Source organism: Chanodichthys erythropterus, chromosome 9, assembly GCF_024489055.1.
Source record: "Chanodichthys erythropterus isolate Z2021 chromosome 9, ASM2448905v1, whole genome shotgun sequence".
NCBI classification, from domain to species: domain Eukaryota; kingdom Metazoa; phylum Chordata; class Actinopteri; order Cypriniformes; family Xenocyprididae; genus Chanodichthys; species Chanodichthys erythropterus.
The window spans coordinates 30272328-30291289 of record NC_090229.1 but is presented as its reverse complement, the minus strand read 5'-3'; the positions used below and the strand labels follow the sequence as shown (position 1 = coordinate 30291289).

The 18962-nt window shown below is 36.0% G+C and overlaps 1 protein-coding gene across 1 annotated transcript in view; it reads right to left on the bottom strand.

Moving 5' to 3' along the window:
• cacna1fa (calcium channel, voltage-dependent, L type, alpha 1F subunit a) overlaps nt 1-15668 on the bottom strand; it is a 39968-nt gene extending 24300 nt beyond the window's left edge. The window contains exons 1-22 of the mRNA XM_067393983.1: nt 15650-15668; nt 14431-14648; nt 14255-14359; nt 9538-9677; nt 9177-9319; nt 8923-9075; nt 7670-7866; nt 7212-7315; nt 6837-6979; nt 6379-6444; nt 5064-5130; nt 4865-4891; nt 4577-4737; nt 4266-4491; nt 3808-4015; nt 1966-2086; nt 1763-1835; nt 1622-1685; nt 1233-1290; nt 1030-1129; nt 815-944; nt 14-73 (exon numbers count right to left, since the gene is read on the bottom strand). Coding sequence (XP_067250084.1) covers nt 14-73; nt 815-944; nt 1030-1129; nt 1233-1290; nt 1622-1685; nt 1763-1835; nt 1966-2086; nt 3808-4015; nt 4266-4491; nt 4577-4737; nt 4865-4891; nt 5064-5130; nt 6379-6444; nt 6837-6979; nt 7212-7315; nt 7670-7866; nt 8923-9075; nt 9177-9319; nt 9538-9677; nt 14255-14359; nt 14431-14648; nt 15650-15668 — 2583 coding nt within the window. The remainder of the gene's footprint in view (nt 1-13; nt 74-814; nt 945-1029; nt 1130-1232; nt 1291-1621; nt 1686-1762; nt 1836-1965; nt 2087-3807; nt 4016-4265; nt 4492-4576; nt 4738-4864; nt 4892-5063; nt 5131-6378; nt 6445-6836; nt 6980-7211; nt 7316-7669; nt 7867-8922; nt 9076-9176; nt 9320-9537; nt 9678-14254; nt 14360-14430; nt 14649-15649) is intronic.
• Nucleotides 15669-18962: the final 3294 nt, after the last annotated feature.

The window sequence follows — 18962 nt, the reverse complement described above, 5'->3', positions numbered from 1 at the left end:
ATCAAAAGTTTACCTTCAACATGATCTCAATAGTGAAGACGGTGGTAAAGACATAATCAGCATAGCCCAGCATCTAACACAGGACATGAAGACAGCAATCAAGAGTTCAGTCATTGTCTTTGGTACCATGGTCAATATTGTTGTATATACTTGTATATATATATATATATATATATATATATATATATATATATATATATATATATATATATATATATATATATATATATATATATACTCATATATACTGCCTTGCGTAGTTGGGGACACTTAGTATTCGGCAATATTATTAGCTTGACTGCACTGACACTATTGAATGAGAATTGAAATGAGCTGGGCGATGTTATCACCGTTTTCTCTAGAGCTGCTTTATAGATGAACTCATAACTGATTAATAAGTAATATATGTGAAAAATTAATTTTACAAAAATAATGTCACATAAATAAAAATTTCTTTATTATTTATGTAATACATAATTGACTGTGGGTGAAATATGAAAGTCTTCATGGGATTTAACCATTTTAGTAATCTCTATAGGGCACAAGGGATGGTGTTTGGGAATCATGGGTACCACAGTGCTCTTGAGAAATGCCATCCAGCAGAGACATGAGATCTATCACTATTCTAAGACTATCAAATGCTAATTTGCAGAGTCAGTTAGTGTGCCTGACTATTTCAGAATTTTAAAATTGTATATTAATAATTTGGCTGACTTTGGGAATGTGAACAAAGGAAACAGCAAATGATCTGCACACAAACTGGCCCTCAAGCGTTCTGGGTCTTGTCCTCTATTCTACAGATGCATGAACTTACAACGTTCCTGACAGAATGAGTTTTGATTGGGTCTTCAGCTGCCAATGAAAAACTACTCAGTATGATGAAGACGAGGATGATGTTGGTGAAGTAGTGATGATGAATAAGGTTGTGGCAGGCAACTCTGAGACTATGTGAACATTGGCAAGGTCAATTTCAGATCAGAGATAAGAAAAATTATAATTATTAGCAACCATCTTTTTTTTTTAACATACCAGTTTTTCTTTCCAAGTATGAAAAAGGAACTTCCATCAGGAATAGGTACAATTTTCTCCTTGGGTTGAAAACTTTCTACTTTCATGGGAGTGCCTATACCTTTTGAGAAAATTAAGATTTAAAAAAAAAAATTTTCATGAAATGAATTTAGATACATTCATAATCAGTCTGAATATAAAGATTTAGACATGACAGAATTTACCCTCAAGTCCTTCAATTGCTCTCAACTCTTCATGCTCTTCCCAATCGTCCATTTCATTCTGAACAAAGAAAAAAATGTAAGAAAAAGATGACAAGAATAATCATAGAAACTTGCTTAATAAATGCTTTGATCATATAATGCAAAATCACTGCACGTTATATAAAATCATATTTTTTTATTCATCAAAATATGATAACTTTAACGTTTTCCACTGAAAAAGACCCCATTAATATCAACCAAATAGCCTGTTTTTCACAACCCAATCAAATAATGATGGATAAAATTAAATTCCACCCCAAATTATTGCATGCTGATTTTCAGTTATTCTCTGAAATACTAAATCATACTAGATATATGTCTCAAAAGCCTTTAGAGAGCAGGGTTCTTACACCAGCTTCGTCTTCCTCTCTTTCTTCATCATCTTCCCATTCCTCTTCCTCTTCTTTTTTCTCTCTTTAAAACAGAACAACTGAATTGAGCTCTATGCCTGTATGAACACACAACTATAACAAAATGTGGATGTTGCCTACTCTTTTTTCTTTTTGCCACCATCTCCGGCTAAGTTGTCCACAGCGATAGCCAAGAAGACATTCAGCAAGATGTCTGGTTGACAAAGCAAGTCAAGGACCAGAAACAAGACTCCAGATACAATATGGACAGGTTAATGGATATTTAAATATGGAGCTTGTCAAATAGAATGTACTTTGATATATATCTCATATTGAAAAGATACAGTTACCACAGACGAAAAGAATGACAAAGTAAATACAGACAATCATATTGGGAAACACTGGTCCACCATATGCCATGATGCCATCATACATGACAGAATTCCAGTCCTCTCCTGTTAGGATCTGTATAAGAAAGAGTACTTTACTTTGTAAAGTAAACAGTTAAAGGGATAGTTCACCCAAAATGAAAATTCTGTCATCATTTACCCTCAAGTTGTTCCTCTATGAATTTCTTTCTTCTGTTGAACACAAAAGAAGATATTTTGAGGAATGTCGGTATTTAACAAACTATTGATGGGCCTCATTGACTTTCATAGTATTTTTTTTCCCCCATACTATGGAAGTCAATGGGCCCCTAGGCCTGTTTGGTTACACATATTCTTCAAAATATCTTCTTTTCAGCAATAGCAAACTACAACGATCCAATCAATTCCAAATGGACAAAATCAAGTCCCACCCAACATTTTTTTGAGAAGTTTGAGAAGTCGACTCAATATGGAAGAAAAGACTATAGCAACTTCTGTTTCATGCCAACTTTAATTGTACTGAATGTGCACTTAAAGTGTTCTTCAAACCTTAAAAGTACATTTAAAAAAAAAAAACGTACTTGCAGATAACAGAAATTTCGTTTTGGGTTGAACTATCAAATCCTACTTGAATGGGTCAAAAAAGTACTCCAGCCAATTATGTTTAATATAAATTTAAACTGTAATACAATTTAATTGCAATTAAGTGCCCAAAAAATTACATTCATTTCACACTTAAGGGCCCTATTTTAACGATCTATGCGTATGGTCTGAAGTGCATGGCGCAGGTGCACTTAGGGTCCGAATCCACTTTTGCTAGTTTAACGACAGAAAAAATGGTTGGCCAGGTGCATGGTCCAAAAGGGTTGTACCTAGTCTCTTAATGAGTCATGGGTGTGTTTTGGGGTAACGTACAATAAACCAATCAGAGTCTCATCTCCCATTGCCTTTAAAAGCCAGGTGGACTTGCACCATGGAGGATTGCTATATACATGATGGAATATAAACACCCTCAACCTGACAAGTCAGTTTAAATGTATGTGTGTATTGCCATGATTGGTCAAATAATTAGCCAATTTTATTCGTCATTACTCCAAATACTTAATTCTGATACATGACTATTCATTATGACATGAAGGCATTTTTATCTTCATGTACACAATAATAATCTTTTACATTGTAATCCTTTTATTTTTAATATTTGGCATGTTTGTGTGCTGCTGCACATCCCTGTGTGTGTAACAAGCAGATTGTACGTGCATTGTGAACCCACCTATAGGCGCATATTTCTATCACGCCTTTTAAATAACAAAAAAAGGTACATTGACCAACAAAAACTTGGTCTAAAGTCAATGCCACAGTCGTTTTCAGTTGAATAAAATTAGCAGCACGTCAACAATGCGCTTGAACACACCTCGTTTTCAGACCAGCACACCCATGGGCGAACAGATGGGTGTGATTGCATTTGCTATTTAAACAATGTGGCGCAGAACATGAAAATGATAACTGTGTCGGGCTGAAACTAGCAAAAAACACTTGCTCCGCGCATGGCATCGCATTGCTCTGGTTGTATGATAGGGCCCTTAGTGTTTCATGTAAAGTATATTATTTCTGTAATTAGTACTCTTTTTAAAAGTATGCTAAAGTGTACTTCTGTTTCAGAAAGGGATACCTTTGTTTTGCACAGATTTTAGGAGTTTAGTGTATGATTAGTGTATGTATTTGACCTCACAGGCTGCATAATACAACATTTGCACACACTGTCAAGAATATTGCAAAAAAACAAAAACAAAACACAAATGCTTTTAGCTTAGTAACCTGGAAACAGGTGAGCAGGGCAGATGGAAAAGTGTCGAAGGTGCTTCTTTTCATTTGAGTTTCATCAAAGTTGAACTTTCCACCAAAGAGCTGCATGCCCAGGAGAGCGAAGATGATGAGGAAGAGGAAGAGCAGCAGCAGCAGGGAGCAAATGGCCTTCATTGAATTCAGCAAAGAGCCCACCAAGTCTGAAAGGGCAGCCCAGTGTCTATAGAAAGATGGCAGCAAATTCAGCAAGTTTAAAGAATCTTGAAAATCAGCATCAAAGACTATAGTTATACAAAGATGGTGCACTCCTATTACTTAAAAATGGGAGAAACGCCTTTTATATAATAGAAGAGGGCTGCCAAGTGAACAGACTTTCCTTGAAAGGGACTTTGCTTAAAAAGTCTCTAGCTGGAGCTGGAGATCTAAAAAAAAAATCTCAAAGAGCTGGAAACACTTATGAGCTAAATCACCTTGTGACTTTGAAGATACGGAGCAGACGGACGCAGCGCAGCACAGAGATTCCGATGGGTGGGATTATGTCCATCTCCACCAGCACCGTCTCCAGAATCCCACCACACACAACGAAACAATCAAAACGATTAAAGAGTGCCATGAAGTAGATCTGAAAGCCAAAGCTGTAGATCTTCATCAGCATCTCCAGCGTAAACAGAGCCAGAAGGATCTTATTTGCTCGTTCTGGGACATTAAAGAGACCATATTTAAGACAGGGTCAATTTATCACATTAAAGGCAAACTTTGGCAACACTTCAGTCACACAAACCCTGTATATCAGTGAGCCACTTGGGCTGGCCGTAGTGTTCAGAGGCACTGGCGGCAGTGTTGAGGAACACCAGCAGTAGCACCAGCCAGTAGAAATTGGTGGATTTGACGGCCACACGGCAGTTTTTTCTAAAGACCAGATTCAAGTGGTACAGCTGCTCACTGGGAAAGAGAAGAGTCAGTAGCAAATATAACTGAGGTCAGATTTGAAACTTTAAAATGATTCCTCAGAAAAGCAAAGATAAATGTTGGTGTTCTGGTAAACATTACTCAACAAATAAACACTTACCAGAAACTTATAGCCATCAGCCGTGCCCTAAGGAAAATGAGAGAGTTTGGGTTAATAAAATCTTTGGTGTTTAATAATTTATAATATACAGCTCTGGAAAAAATCAAGAGACCACTCCAAGTTCAGAAATCAATGTTAAGTGGTCTCTTAATTTTTTCCAGAGCTGTATATGAAACAGAAATATTAATGTTGTACTTACATTATAGATGAACAGCAGCCACTGTCATCATCTAGGAATGCTTCAAACTCAGAGTCTGAATCTGATTCTGTATAAAAGAATGATGTCTGTCGGTCTGAACTTAAAGGGACAGTTCACCCAAAAATGAAAATTATGAATTACTCAGCCTCAAGCCACCCTAGGTGTCTCTAGTTCATCTTTATGATGAACACAATCAGAGATATATTTAAAAATATCCTGGCTCTACCAAGCTTTATAATGGTACACTCCAAAAAAATGCTGGGTTAAAAACAACCCAAGTTGGGTTGAAAATGGACAAACCCAGCGATTGGGTTGAAGCCCCCCCAAAAAATGCATCCATCTATATATATATATAAATATAATCCATACGGCTTCAGGGGTTAATAAAACCCTTCTGAAGTGAAGCAATGGGTTTTTGTAAAAAGAATATATCCATATTTAAGACTTTATTAAGTATAATAACTAGCATCCGGCAGACGGAAATCATGTATATGTTCAGTCTGTTTGTGTTTTAAGGTACATTTACATGACAATGTTATCAAAACTATCCGTTTACACAAATCTGTGAAAAAATTAAACACTGTATAACGCATGCCACACAAGTAATTGGCGATGATACTTTGTAAAGAAAGACTACGTGCCTGCGCATACGCATTCATTTACTGAGCACTCACGCCACTCGAGTGCATGTCTATGCACCTTATTTTTACACCTTATATTTATTTTTACTGCACTTTGATATTCTTCTCATTATTTCCCTATAGCGGGTAATAAATTGGAAGTCTCGCAGATTCACAGAAAACTAAGGTGGATAGACTAAACATGTAATATGCATGTGCATGTCGTCACTATTTTCACAGATTTGCGTTTTTGCATTCTACACAGAGATGACAATGTTATAACTTTCAAAAACGTGCACTTTGAAACCCGTTTTCAAAAGTTTGCATTTTCAGGCCATCAAAACTCTGTTGTTGTGTAAATGAACGGCCAAAATGCATAAAAAGTTTTCTGTTTTTAGCTGAAAATGGTGTTGTTTAAACAGACCCTTAGTTGTGGTTTCCCTGTCTGGCTGCTCATCTGTGTTAGTCTCCGTGGTTGTTAATTTAGTTCCACACCTGTTCCGTTTTCCCTTGTGTATATAAGCCTTTAGTTTGTTCAGGTTCTTGTTCAGTATCATTTATGTTGTAGTGGTTATTCTGTTTAATGAGTTTGATTCCAGTTAAAGACTTTGTTTTTGAGTTCCCCATTGCTGTGCGATCACTGTAGCCACCAATAACGTGACAAATACACAAAAATCTAAGTGAAAATTCAGTACCTCCATCTTCACTGTGTTTGTACCAGCCATATTTCTTCATCATCTTTTTCTTGGCCACCACAGCACCTGCCATTTACACCACAAAAAAAATAAAAATAAAAATGTTCTTCATTGACGTTACACTGAATATAAATATAAACTATAAATCATTTTCATTTAATTGTAATTAGCATGCAAATAAGTGTCTGAAAACATTCAATTCAGTTCACACTTCTTTTAAAACATATATATTTTCCATTTATAAGTAGACTACTCTTGTTATAAGTATGCAAAAGTGTACTTCTTTTGTACAAGTGTACAAGGGTGAGAATTTTATCATCAATCATGTGACATTCTGTCATCTTAACTGGACAAAATTGTGTATTTTATTTATAATAATTTATGCCCTGCACTGCTCACTGTATATTTTAACAGTGTGATCATAATGTGAACGGAATGCTAAATGAAGCTTATATTACGTTTATTTCCATCTTCATCCATGTCCTCTGCTTCAATGAGCCAGTCCATGTAGCCGATCATGTCCTCCTCCATCTGTTGTTTCTCCTGGGCCTTCTGCAGCTCACCACGACACACAGCCTTCTCTCTCTCTTTAGAGAACTCACTGTGATGTGCAAGGGACACATGCATTACAATGTAAAACCTTCACAAGGTGCCCAACAAATGTTATCACAAGATCTCCATATCCTTACAATATGCATCTGCCCATATAATTTCAAATGCTGGGGGCATTTAACCATTATTCTTAATTAAAAACTTTTTACCATACTACTACTTTACTAGACTATTGTAAAAAAAAAAAAAAAAAATGAGGGATCAAGGCTTGAGTCACTCACCCGCTCAATACACCCAACACAAGATTGAGGACAAAGAAAGACCCAAAAATGACCAGAGACACAAAATAAATCCAAGGCAGCTCAAACCCAATGGAATCATTCATCTGAGTGAAACATTGCAAACGATAAAGAAAAAATGAGAGGTTATAAATTTGCTCATAAACACTGTCAAGTGTTTTTAGTGGCATAGACATTTGACTATTAACATGCATGTATTTAAGTCTTGTGGCTATAAACAGTTTGTAATTAAAAAACTGAGTGAGGACTTTGAGTTACATTTACAGATTTTTGTATTTTTGAGCTGATTTTTATATTGTATAAATTAACATCCCTCAAACTCAAATAGCTCAAATAATATTGTATTTTCATTGACATTCCAATAAAGTATGCTGTTCGTGTAACATTAGTAACTTAATCTAAATAAAAAGATTTAAAAAAAAATCAAGAGTGAATCTTACCCAGTAGAGCACATCAGTCCAGCCCTCCATAGTAATACACTGGAACACAGTGAGCATGGCGAAGAAGATATTGTCAAAGTTGGTGATGCCTCCATTGGGTCCCTCCCATCCTCCCCGACACACTGTGTTATTCCCCACACAGAAGCGACCGTTACCGGCAAAAGCACACGGTGTTGGATCATCGTCCACCATTAGCTCTTTTCAGATGAAAATAAACACAGTTTCATAAGGTTTAAAATTATTTATAATCAAACAATTTAACTATTTTCCCACCATTGACATATCATTTATGACACAACACTTCCCCCACATTGACAGAGTTTACCGGCAATCCATGTTTTCACTGTTAAGCCAGGCACACTGTACAATTTATCATATTCTTTTATGATTGTTGCTTGTCAGAGTGCACAAACATGATCCTCAATGTAAGCCATAATGTCACACTGTTGTCATTACTGTCATTAATTTCAGACTGTATGGCAGTCAAGACATTAAAAACTTTTAACGTCTGGAGTTTTACATCATCAATCCGTGACACGTTTGGTGACTGTGAGCTGCATTTACATGCGGGATAGAAATGGTAGCTAGCAAACAAAAACAATCTCTAATATTAATTTTGATAATAGCTTTTTTTTTTTGTCTCACTAATTGCGTCATCAGTTTCTGTGCTTCTATTGGTTCTTGATTTGATGCTTGTCGCAGGAGAAGCCACACAGCAGGACTGTGGCTGCATCCGAAATCGTATACTCTCTTGAGTAGGTACTTATTCTGAAAAAGTAATTACTTCACAGCCGCTAAAAAAGTATGTTCTATATAGTATGAATGTGTGTAGTATGAATGTAATGCGTTGCTTCACTGCCATTCACAAGTTCTCTCCTATGGCCTCATGGGATAGTAAAGTGTCCATTGTATGCATACTTCAGAAATTTCGCAAGAAGAAGTAGGCCATCCCAGTACTTTTCGCATAATCTTTTATGAGTACTGTGAATTCGGACATTCTACTTTTGTTTTCACCTACTATATAGTAGGAAAGTATGCAATTTTGGATGCAGACTTCGTCTCAATCCCTTTAGGATTCACAAAATTTCTCTCAGATGGCCAAATCTGAGAAATCGTACAGTGTGCACCAGGCTTTATACGATAGGGGCGCTATTACACACCTTCTTAAATAGTACCGAATCTCTAGATCCAAAACAAGCAAAGAAAGCAAAAACAAGTGATAGAAGCATTGCTTACGTGCTTGCGTTTCTCACCTGTCCCTACATAGTAGCAGGTCTTGTGCATTCTGCCTATGAAGAGCTCCAGCCCAATGATGGCATAAATGATGATGACAAACATGACCAGCAGACCGATGTGGAGCAGAGGCACCATGGCCTTCATGATGGAGTTCAACACAATCTGCAGACCTGTACACATCATATACGTTGGATATTATATACACACACATCGGAATTAGACTAAGTCAGAACTCTGTGTACAAATGTAAAGTCAGAAAGCACACACTTACTCGGCACACCGGAAACCAGACGCAGGGGTCGCAATACTCTGAAAGCTCTCAGGGCTTTGACATCCAGACCACCTGGTTTGCCTGCTGCGTGGTGGGCCTCTCCTGGTTTGTGCTCTCCCATTTCAGCTATCACACTGAAAAGACTGCAAATAGAACACATAAACCTGGTAACCTCTTCTGCTGTTGACTATACTGTCAATTAGAAAGAAAGAAAGAAAGAAAGAAAGAAAGAAAGAAAGAAAGAAAGAAAGAAAGAAAGAAAGAAAGAAAGAAAGAAAGAAAGAAAGAAAGAAAGAAAGAAAGAAAGAAAGAAAGAAAGAAAGAAAGAAAGCATATTTTAACTTGAAAACCACACACATACCCTACAATGACAATGACAAAATCCAGCAAGTTCCACCCGCTGCGGATATAGGCGCTGGGATGCATGACCAGACCGTATGCGAGAATCTTTGTGAATGTTTCAATGGTGAAAATAACCAGAAACACATACTCCACTTGTTCCTAGGAAGAATTAAAGAAGTAAGTAGAAGGCATAGAATATCTACACACACTCAACATTCAAAAGTTTGTAAGAAAGATTTAAAAAATGGTATTCAGCAATGATGCATTAAATTGATTAGAAGTGACAGTAAAGACATTTATAATGTCACAAAATATCTGTTAAATAAATACTGTTCATTCTGTTCATTTCACAAAATATTAACAGTGAAAACTGTTTTCAGCCTTAATTTACGAGTTTGTGTACCGATATAATCTTATCGTAAGTGGCAAACAGATTTGGCTTGCTGTCTGCTTTAGAGGGGCTCGGAGAGGATATTCTACTCGAGCTCTGATTGCTCCCCTATAGGCAAAATTGTACAAAAAGGAGGAGAAGGGGAGGAGGAGGGATGCCGAAAGAGCTAACAACAGGAAGAGGTAAGATGCTGGTATTAATTAAGATGGGCGTACTCCTCCCGAAATTACGTTTATTAACTTCACTAATAAGAAGAACCATAAGAACCATGACTGAGCACCAATAACAATTAAAAATTGAGCAGCAAATAAGCTTTTTTCAAAGATTATTCAAAGGATCATGAGACATCACAGGAATAAAATACATTTTAAATTTAAATACGTATAAATTGTACAAATATTTCACAGTATTTTTGTTTTTAGTATATTTTTGATTAAATAAAAATATATAGAACCTAGAACCTTTTTGAGATAGATGATGGATGGATGGATGGATGGATGGATGCATGGATGGATGGATGGGTGGATGGATGGATGGATGGATGGATGGATGGATGGATGGATGGATGGATGGATGGATGGATGGATGGATGGATGGATGGATGGATGGATGGTCTATAGCAAATATATTTAGATATATGCTTATATGTCCAAGTGAAATTTGAATGGCACTATACAAATTTTCAATATAAAAGCTTATGCTTGAGAAGTAATTTGGTCTCTTGCTCTTTTTCTCTTTCTCTCTCTCTCTCTCTCTCTCTCTCTCTCTCTCTCTCTCTCTCTCTCTCACACACACACACACACACACACACACACACACACACACACACACGCACACACAAACTTGTATATGTGGTTTACAGGGACTCTCCATAGGGATAATGGTTTTTATACAGTATAAACTGTATCTATCCCCCTACACTTACCCTACCCCTAAACCTGCTTTGTATTTTTTGAATTTCAAAAAAACACTGTTTAGAATATTTTTAGGCCATTTGGTTTATGGGGACACAGGAAGTTTTGTGCTGGAATGTTCAGGAAAGTTTATGTTGTAATACCAATGTGTGTCCTCATAAACCATATATTTAAGAACACACACACACAATACACTATCCCTTTCACCTGCTTTCCCCTATAACACACATTGCTGAGCTCATTAGCTTTCTACCCTCTTGACCCACTCAGTAAGAAGCTGAAGCTAAATGCTGAAGGTGCTCTGTGTATCCCACACATTAATACAAGCTAGTCATCCGTATGCTGAATTCATTATACTGACTCAACAGACATAAGTACAAAGGCTTAGCTAACCTGTAACATGACAGTAGGAGCAAACTGTAAGAGTTCTATATAGGGGTTATAGTACAAGCATATTAACTTATATCCATACAATGTATCCATATAAGCATGGTGTTGTATAAGAAAAAGGGGGGAAAAAACAGACAAAAAAAACTGAAAAGCATGGAGGTGAATCTATTTTTTAAAAAATGGTTTGTTGGAGTTGTTAATATTAGTCAGAGAGTGTATCACGTGTCTTCTGTAAGGGTAGTGAGCAAGCTGCCATAGATAGAGAACAGATGGTCAATACTCTTATCCTGTTTGGTATTCAGAGCTGTCAGTCAAACTTCAAGCCTAATGCAATTATAGTGCTGCACCGAACACTAGGAGCTCTAAAGAACTTTGTAAATTTTGTAAATATATTCAGTTTAACATTCAGATCATTAAAAAAACTATGAAGGGCAAGTTGTTCAGCCAGGGGCCGAATGCACAAGCCTTTACTACCCATTATAACACTGTGGCCTAACCTGGTACAATCCAAAAAAAGTCTAACTTAACGCAAAACCGCTGGCCAACGTGTAGTTATGTAGAGCAAAATGTGATACCAATAAGATTTCATAATGGGGCTAACCAGCATGAAGTTGCAGTAGTAGAATCTAAGTGTTTGACAAAATGTCCATCCACTATCACAGTTTACGCTTTGGTATAAAAGTTAGCATATACACAAATGGCAGAATCTACATACGCACAATATATTACATACAGTATTTATAAAACTGTGTTTTCCATGTCATTCCCATTAAGAGAATAAGAGAAGACTTATCTATATATAGACCATATAGATCTAAATATAGAAAAATAGATATTAACCGTATAGACCTTATGCGCCAGAGAAACAAGCGTTCCACCATCTTTATAATATTGTCTTTGAGCTTCCATTTTTGCGGTAGCTCTGTATATTTCTATGGCATCGCTGTCAAAGAATATTAAGCTGGTGAAGTGGATTGACTTGTTGTAGAGTTAATGAAAGTTATCATGAGCATTGTAATGTTTAAAGCAGATGTCTTAACAAATGTCAGTAGATGGGGAAGATTTTAAAACGAGCAGGTAATTCATAAATACTGTGGAAATACAAACCAGAAGACAAAAGACATCAAGCACAGCACTGAAAAGTGGCAGGGCTATATAAAGTCTATAAGCTGAAATCTCTTGTTTTAAATGCTACAATTGATTTTAAGCATTAAAACATTATAGCTATATATATATTAGGGCTGTCAAAATTAACGCATTACCTTTGATATATTATCCAGATATACTATTTGTCATCTTTTGGCTAGCGTTACATTATATGATCATGCTCTTATTTGTACAAATGCTTTTAAACCATTCAAGCATGACAAGACACAAAAGAGAACTCTGTGCCGTCCTGGCGCGCTGTCTGTGAATCTCCTGTGACACACACATTTGCGCAGAAAGTTGCTTCAGAATGCGCACCAGCACTGCATTGAGTTCTCTATCATGCTTTAAAGGTGCAGTATGTAATAATTCTGTCCACTATAGGTCATTAGAGGCCTATTCAAAACAAAGGCGTAGCTTGATGAAGCCAAGTTTGAGAGCGGAATTTTGGGATATGTGGTCTTCACTTCAACGGACGGTGCAAAAGAATAGGGATAGGACTCGGGAACAGATCATGTTCATGTATGCGATTATTAATCTTACTGTAGTATGAAGCAGAGCAGGACCGAGTGTTGTGGGAGCTGAACGAGGCCGCTGGAGCGATTGCGCAACACACGTTGTGAGCAGCAGAACTTTTATTATGCCGCAGTCGCCAGAGCTACTTCCGCAATTCCGGTCATGAGTTTGAGGTAACGCAGCTCTGTTTATCATATTAGATACATTTGAGTTTGTTGAAAATGATGTTATAACATTACTCTGAGCGTTCGCTCTGCAGCTGCTGTGAGACACTTGTTTGAGACACACTGCAGTAAGATTTTAGAATATCATATTAAATACTGGATGGTTTGTGTTGACAAATGCCATTAATTTTAAAACGTATTGTATGATGGATAAAATTCTGTATTACTGTTACTAAAAATAAAGCTGCATCTGATTATGCTCTGTTAGCTACTTGACAAAATAGTGTATTTCTCTGAGGCATGGTAAAGCATGGTACTCGCAAAAAAAATCAAGAAAATTAGATTTAAACAATTAGACTAAACATGTTGAGCTACAGTATACAACAACAATTAGTATTCTGTCTATAAATATATCAAAACAGTTTTTCCCTTGTCTATTAAAATGTGTAATATATTAAAGCGTATTTGGTGTTTCCATGGTTTCTACAAAATAAAACATTACACGGGATTACATGGGTATAATGCAATTGACAGGCGACTCCTCACACGTCCAGGAGCCTTGGTTAAAATAGCAATTTTCTCACGATTTACAAATAGTTGGAAACATTTGGGATATTGTAGGTACTCAAGTGAACAAAATATATAACACTATATAACCTAGTGTTTTTTGGATATTTTACTGCAAAAATATTACATATTGCACCTTTCAGGGACAAAAACACACATATTATGGCAAAATGCCCATTTTGTCAAGTAAGTTAAATAAAGTCTTAAATGAAAGTAAAGAGAAAAAAGTGGTTGCGTGTCAGATCCGCGTCATGTGCGGCAGGTCTTAAAGTGACAGCAGACCAATAAATCTGCTGCTGTCTGCCATCAATTTTAATCAAAGAACAAAAGAACTTACTGCTCTTGACGGAATAATTTTTGTAGCTTTAATAAGGATTAATCTATATTTAATTTATAATTTATGCAGTGAAGCCTGTTAAGTGTTTGATAACTTTATTCAGTTTCTGTATGTTTATGTGAAGATTGTAATTATTTTTTTTAATTAATTGACAGCACTAATATACAATATATATATACTGTATATACTAGCAGACTCTTGCTTATTAATTATATGTAGATGACTTAAGATGACTTAAGTTTACTTAGTTTGATTTATTTTGGGTGGTGGAATCGGGCAGATCATGGTAATGTCAGCATAAGTAGACTCACCAGATTGTGATTGGTGGCATTGGAATCATCTTCAGGAAATGGTTTGGACACACCAAGGGCAACACAGTTAGCAAAGATGGCCAGTAAAATGAATATATCAAAGGGCTTAAAGGTCTAAGGTCAAGGAAACAATCATCTTGAAAACATACAAAAGACTGCACAAGGTCTGCACACACACATTGGGTAAAAGGATATTTCCACTCCACTAGGGCCAGTGCTGCCATGCGTATAGGATTGCTGAGAGTGAGGCAGCACAGAGCTCTCGGAGCACGCAGGGCTGATTTGTTAGCTTGTGTGTGCTTCTTGGCTCCTCCAGCTCTCCTTTGCCCTGCAGAACCTGTTGAGTTGAGTGTGTCTGTCTTGCTGGGGTCAGACCCGGCCAAGCCGGCCCCATCTGAAATAAAGGGTTTTCCTATTAAATCTATGCTTGTGACAAATTATCTGTATCTAATGTTTTATAAACATATGCATTAAAAATAGTCTCTTCAAAAATCAATAAATTGCATATAAGTTGCGTTTGACCTGCATCTTGCATACTGAGCTACTCATATGAGTGTTAGATTTGACATATCCTATTCAACAGAACCTTATAAAACTGTTTAAAGTAAAGAAAGAGGCCAGATGTGGCTAACAGATATTGAAGTACACTTAAGAAGTCTTATAAGGGATTGGGCAGAAGTGACCTAGTTCAAGAGTAAAGAACAGCTAGAATTTGACTCTCCACGAACTCAGTGCCCATTAAGAACACATTACATTACATTTGCAATAAAGTGATCATTAAAGCATCTATCTATCTATCTATCTATCTATCTATCTATCTATCTATCTATCTATCTATCTATGTGTTGCAGGAACTGTAGGCTACATGTAGGCTAATTAAAAATGTTTTATTTTACGAAATGGTTACTGCACCTAAAAAAGCATAGCCTATAGGCTCTTTTTTTATCTTAAAATCTTGGGAAAAAAATGTAATTGGTCAATAACTCGTTTATTAATTTAACGGAATAATGACAAATGTCAGTTAGCCTCTGCATAATGCCGGTAACACTTTACAATAAGGTTCATTAGTTAAATATTAATGTATTTACTAACATGAACTAACCATGAGCAATACATTTGATACTATATTTACTAATCTTCGTTAAAGAAAATGCAGTTGTTCATTGTTTGTTCATGTTAGTTCACAGTGCATTAACTAGTAATATTAACAAGATTTTAATAATGTATTTGTAAATGTTGAAATTAACATTAACAAAGATTAATAAATGCTGTATAAGAAGTGCAGTTCATTATTATTTCGTTAACTAATGTAGTTAACTAATGTTAACTAATGAACCTTATTGTAAAGTATTACCCTAAGTGTTTCAATGCAGGTGTTTGTGGTATATCACTCACCTTTCGATGCCGCGTCCATGTCGACGACTTCAGCACCGTCTGCTGCTTATTCCCACGAATTTACATGAAATAATACCTCCCTACACCTTTCATATCTATTGATAATATTTATCGGGCTGAACCGCGTCGCGAGCAGGTGAAATGGCTCACGCGCGCTGCACTGTAAATAAGGAACTCCAAAGATCCCATTTGAAAGACGGGTCCAAAGACCAAAGCATTTTCTTAAATATGTTTACATTAATTAAAACACGTGGATTGTTCGATATGTGCCACTCATAAAGGAAAACAAATGTATAAATCTATCCTCGCGTGACCGCAGGTCTTGGGTGTAGTAAGCCGTGAATGCTGGATTAACTCATGTGAGCCGGTTAACGGGGATAATTGTGCTGAAACCTTTCAAAAGGGAGGTGGAGACACGAGGAAAATTCTGGATACTTAAAATCATGTTAAACAAATATGTCTAAAGTTGTTTAATCGATTTTTAAAAAATCAGAGAACACAATCATAAAAAAATATTCCGTTATTAAAGTGGGATATTCCCTTACTTGAGAGTAGTGTTAGGATACAGCCTATTCGGTTCCTGAAATATTTGGTTGCAGTGGGTGGCGCTTACATGAATATTCATGAGTATACCATAGCGTGGGCGTGGGCTACTAAGTAGCTAACTACAAGCAAATGGAAAAGAATAGATATCACAGCGGATTAACAAAAGAAAATGTTATATTTGGTATGTTTATGGAAGAAGAAACATAAGACTTGGCAATTAAAACATTTATTATTCTTGGAAAAATTTTCTTGCATAAAAACAGATTTTTGAAAACACAACCAAACTTTTTCATATTTCATAAGGAATTGTGTAATTTTGAAATTAATGAAGAAAAAGAATGCTGTAATCCTCTATAATTTGATAGAGGATCTCGATCTTGCAGAGGACCCTTAGTGTGTATTTATATATATATATATATATATATATATATATATATATATATATATATATATATATATATATATATATATATATATATATATAATAATTTGTTCTTTGTCGGATGCTTGTCTAAGAAATGTTCTACTTTGTACCAGGCCATTTGTGGTTGTTAAATTCTTTTTGTTCAATAAAGTTCTGCAAAAAAAAAAAAAAAAAGATATCACAACGGAATTGATTACCGGAAGTCGAAGCAATGTATCGAAACATGATTTCTTACAAAATAACAAAACAGACAAATAAATAAATGCAAATAAAGGTTATTGCTTTTACTTATTTTATATACATTTATATACAAAGTTGTATATAAATATGATATCAAAGCAATAGTATTAAGCAATTAATAACTTATTATTAACGTGTCATCAAGCAATTATGCAAGACAAACTAATAAAATAACAACAAAAGACGAAGATTTAATAAATAAAATAAAATAAACTTTTTAAAGTAGGCTATACCAGCAATATAATAGGCATATAAAATGTCATTCCAAGTAGTCTGATGTCTATCAGATGAGATACATATTCAGAAATGAAAAAGAATGCAGTCAAATGTAAATTTCTCATTGTCTTCATTTCTGATCAAGATAATGTGCTACTATTTTGTTAAAAAAAAAGCTAATAAATGTATCCATCAAGAGCATCTCGTTCTCTTGACAGTATTGTTATCTTAAACATATCAACAGCCGGAAGGTCTGTAATTCTTGTGACACACACATATACATTTTTCTGTATGTTATACAAACCAAAAAACGAATACCACAAAAGCGTGTAAACGTTCGCGCGGTGCACACCAGTAATGGGATGACAGTACCGGCAGGAGGGCATGGGCAGCAGCTCTTATTAGGTGTCCTATTCCCGCTAAAGTAAAGCGGGCTGCGGAAACATCTTTAATTAAATTGCTTGTTTTTGTTGATTGTTTTTGTGATTTTCATTTCACACTCAGGAATATAAATTAGGCTATAGGCTATACTATAATGATTAATTAGAGTAGGGGGATATATAGCATGACTACTGGATTTGGTGGGCGCCCTGGGCAGTGGGGGTCCCTATAATTGTCACCACCTTTCACCCCACTAGTGACAGCCCTGCGCTGCAGTGAAATGGTTTAATGAGGTGTGAATAGAAAGTATGGATGTCCCCCTATAAGAACAGGCATTTATTTTTTTCTGTTTATTAGAAATAAGTTCTTTATAGGCCTCTGTAGTAGTAAAATATAACACATTTCCAAAACGCTGCAGTAAAATGTTTTCATATGAGGTGTGCATACTCTATGGGATGCCCCCTATAAAACTGGCATAGTTTTTTTTCTAATTAGAAATGAGGTGTTTATAGGCCTCTGAAGTAGTAAAATATGACATATTTCCACAATGCTGCAGTAAAAGGGCTCAGTTTCATATGAGGTGTGTCCTATGAGAACTGTCCATTACTTTTTCCTACCTATTTGAAATGAGGACTTTATAGGCCTCTGAAGTCGATTAAAGGGATAGTTCACCCAAAAATGAAAATTTGATGTTTATCTGCTTACCCCCAGTGCATCCAAGATATAGGTGACATTTTTTCTTCAGTCGATCACAAATTATGATTTTTAACTGCAACCGCTGCCCTCTGTCATTCAAATAATTGCAGTAGATGGGAACTTCATCTATAAGAGTGAATAAACCTTGCTTAGACAAATCCAAATTAAACCCTGCGGCTCATGACTCCTTTAGTGATGTCTGATCGCGCTCTGTCAACGGCAGTGATGTCTCGCCCATATACTTCAATGAGTGTCAGACATCACTGCCGTTGACAGAGCGCGATCAGACATCACTAAAGGAGTCATGAACGGAGTTGGACATAGTGGTGTATTAGAGGTAAAAAATGATATAAATACTTTTCGGTTTCTCTCACAAACCGATCGTTTCGTGTCTTAGGACATTAATGTGTCGTCACGAGCCGCAGGGTTTCATTTGGATTTGTCTAAGCAAGGTTTATTCACTCTTATAGTAGAAGTTCCCATCTACTGCAATTATTTGAATGACAGAGGGCAGCGGTTGCAGTTAAAAATCATCATTTGTGATCGACTGAAGAAAAAATGTCACCTACATCTTGGATGCACTGGGGGTAAGCAGATAAACATCAAATTTTCATTTTTGGGTGAACTATCCCTCTAATCTCCAAAACACTGCAGTGGATTCATATGAGATGTGCATACTGTATGGGACGTCCCCTATAAAAACTGACCATTATTTTATTCTACTCATTTGAAGTGAGTTCTTAATAGGCATCTAAAGTCAATTAATGTGACATATCTCCAAAATGCTGCAGTAAAATGGATTTATGAGGT